Source organism: Carlito syrichta, unplaced genomic scaffold (genome assembly GCF_000164805.1).
Source record: "Carlito syrichta isolate Samal-C Ts95f unplaced genomic scaffold, Tarsius_syrichta-2.0.1 Scaffold303144, whole genome shotgun sequence".
Lineage (NCBI taxonomy): Eukaryota > Metazoa > Chordata > Mammalia > Primates > Tarsiidae > Carlito > Carlito syrichta.
In genome coordinates, this window is record NW_007247240.1 from 32,593 (window position 1) to 35,415 (window position 2,823).

Consider the following 2,823-nt stretch of genomic DNA (forward strand, 5'->3'; position numbering starts at 1 on the left):
CTTAAGAAGCACACAGTAAGAAAAAAAAAAAGAAGCACACAATACATCTTTTAGAATTGTGTTGAGCTGAACTAACCTATCCTGTTTTTGTGTCCTCCAAAATGAGGTGGATAGGAATGTTTTCAGCCCTTTTCGGGGGTTTGATTAACCTGTCTTTGTTAGATTCTTCCTCTTGGTTTGATCCTAATAGTTACCATATTTCTTTTCACAACTTGGTCTGCAAAGGGTGGAGCTCACGGATCATTGGAAAGTTTTGAAGGGTGTGAGTCATATTGCTGAAGGCGGAACTTTTGAGCCAGACTATTTATGTGATGGCACAAGATGCTGTTATTTACAGCAGTGAACTGAGCATTAGTCATAAATTCTGAACCAAAAGAAAGACAGGATGGGAACTGCTGGTAAAGTAAGTGAAACATTTCTGTCTCTACTTTATCATGATCTACTAATGTGTGGTTGATAGTTAGAACTTTGAATCCTTTAATCAAATTAATGGAATACTTGAGGATATTTCTTGAGGAGTGAAATGCCTGGTAAGCGGGCATCATGCACTGGGGGAAAGAGTGGGTAAAGCGTTTCCAAAAATGCAGGATGAAGTTGAAAAAGGCATATGAAAGGCTTTTCAGTAAGACATTGGAGGGAAATAGAGAAGTGTAGTTTACATTGGCACTATTAATAATTTAATGATGAGAGAGCTGGGCATTGGCTCTGGTAAACCAAATGTTTCCATAAGGAAACTTCAATAGCCTCAGTAGCATGTGTTGGATTCACCTCAGTCCTTCAATGGGAGCTCAGAGTCTTGTGCCCAATGTGGAAAAAAATATTTCCTGAGGTGGACAACAAAAAATGCTAATTCTAGGATGCAGAATTAAGCATGGTTGTAAAGTTTCTTAAGTATTTGTAGTTGTTATCAAAATATAGGTTTAAAAATTTTTTAAAAACAAGACTACATTGTAGATAAAGTACGTTATTCTTTAAAAAATAAAACAGAATCAGCAGAGTTGGTATTAACTTTAAAAGTCACTTTGGCATTTTTTAATTGGCAAGTAGGAACTGTAATAAAAGTATCATAGTTTGGGTCAGAAATCCAGCAAAACTAGGCCACTGCTCATGCCTGACATTCTAGCACTTTGGGAGACTGAGTCAGGCAAATTGCTTGAGCCCAGAAGTTTGAGACCAGTCTGAGAAACATAGCGAAACCTTGTCCCTACATGGGCATGGTGGTGCATACCTGTAATCCCAGCACTCAGGATGCTGAGGTGGAAGGATCATGTGAGTCCAGGAAGTCGAGGCTTCTGTGAGCCACGATCATGCCACTGCACTCCAGCCAGGGTGACAGAGCGAGACTCTGACTCAAAAAAAAAAAAAAAATCTAATCCAGCAAAACTAGATTACTTGTGAAATTAATTTTGCATTATGGAAGCTAGTAACTCTGCCCATGAAACTTAATGATTCTAGCCAGGCATGGTGGCTAAAGCCTGTAATCCCAGCACCTTGGGAGGCTGAGGTGAGAGGATTGCCTGAACCCAGGGGTTCAAGACCAGCCTGGGCAACTTGGTGAGACCTCGTCTCTATAATAAATCAAAAAAATTATTTAGACATGGTGGTGCATACCTGTAGTTCCAGCTACTTGGAAGGCTGAGGCGGAAGGGTTGCCTAAGCCCAGCAGGTCGTGGCTGCGGTGGCCATGAGAGTGCCACTGCACTCCAGCCTGAACGGCAAAGTGAGACTCTGACTCAAAAAACAAAAAATTAAAATAAAAATAAATAAATAAAAAGAAACTTAATGAATCTTAGGGTTGGAAGGAATCTTAAAAATTTGCGATGCCGTCAAACTAACAGATGCTTCAGGTCTAGTTACACTATCTCTATAAAGTGGATATCTAGCCACCATTACAACCTTTCCAATGAAAGACAGCAACCTTATGGTAGCACTTTCCCATTATAATATAATGTATGAGGCAGTATCATATGTAGGGAGCATAAAAGTTATATAATTCTGAGAAAGAGATAGTCACGCAAAGTGTGGTTTGCATAAGACATATATTTCCCAAGTTGCTCCAGTGTTCTAGTACAGTTTATGAAAGAAGGGTTTCGTTTACATTGATGATGATTTTTTTCTCTTTATAAATGTTTTCTTTTTCATTAAAAAATGAAAAATGATTGTATTAGTTTGCTAGAGTTGCCATAACAAAGTACTATAGACTAAGTAGCTTAAACAGCAGAAATTTATGTTATCATAGAACTGGAGGCTAGAATTCTGAGATCAAGGTGTCAACAAGATTGGTTTCTTCTGAGGCCTTTCTTCTCAGCTTGTAGATGGTTAACTTTTCCCTGTGATCTTGCCTTTTTGTATGTCTCCTAATTTCTCCGTCTAATAAATACACCAGTCATATTGTATGAGGTCCCACCCTCGTGACCTCATTTTAAATGAATTACCTCTTTTTTTTTTTTGAGTCTCACTCTGTCGCCCAGGCTAGAGTGTAATGGCACACTCATGGCCACCCCAGTGTCGACCTGCTGGGCTCAGGTGATCCTTCCACTTCAGCCTTCCAAGTAGCCAGAACTACATGAGCATGCTACCATGCCTGGCTAATTTTTTTATTTATTGTAGAGTTGAGAGCTCAGCATGTTGCCCAGGCTGGTCTCGAACCCACAGTCTCAGGCAATCCTCTAGCCTCGGCCTCTCAAAGTGCTGGGATTACAGGCTTGAGCCACCGCGCCCGGCTATGAATTGTCCCTTAAAAACCCTGTCTCTAAATACAATCACCAGCCGGGCTCGGTAGCTCAGCCTGTAATCCCGCGCCTTTGGGAGGCTGAGGTGAGT

General features: G+C 40.6%; 1 protein-coding gene across 1 annotated transcript in view; it reads left to right on the forward strand.

Moving 5' to 3' along the window:
* Nucleotides 1-209: 209 nt before the first annotated feature.
* Nucleotides 210-2,823, forward strand: part of LOC103260218 (alcohol dehydrogenase class 4 mu/sigma chain) — a 16,616-nt gene continuing 14,002 nt past the window's right edge. The window contains exon 1 of the mRNA XM_008057862.1: nt 210-403. Within this exon, the coding sequence (XP_008056053.1) occupies nt 386-403 (18 nt within the window). The 5' untranslated portion in view covers nt 210-385. The remainder of the gene's footprint in view (nt 404-2,823) is intronic.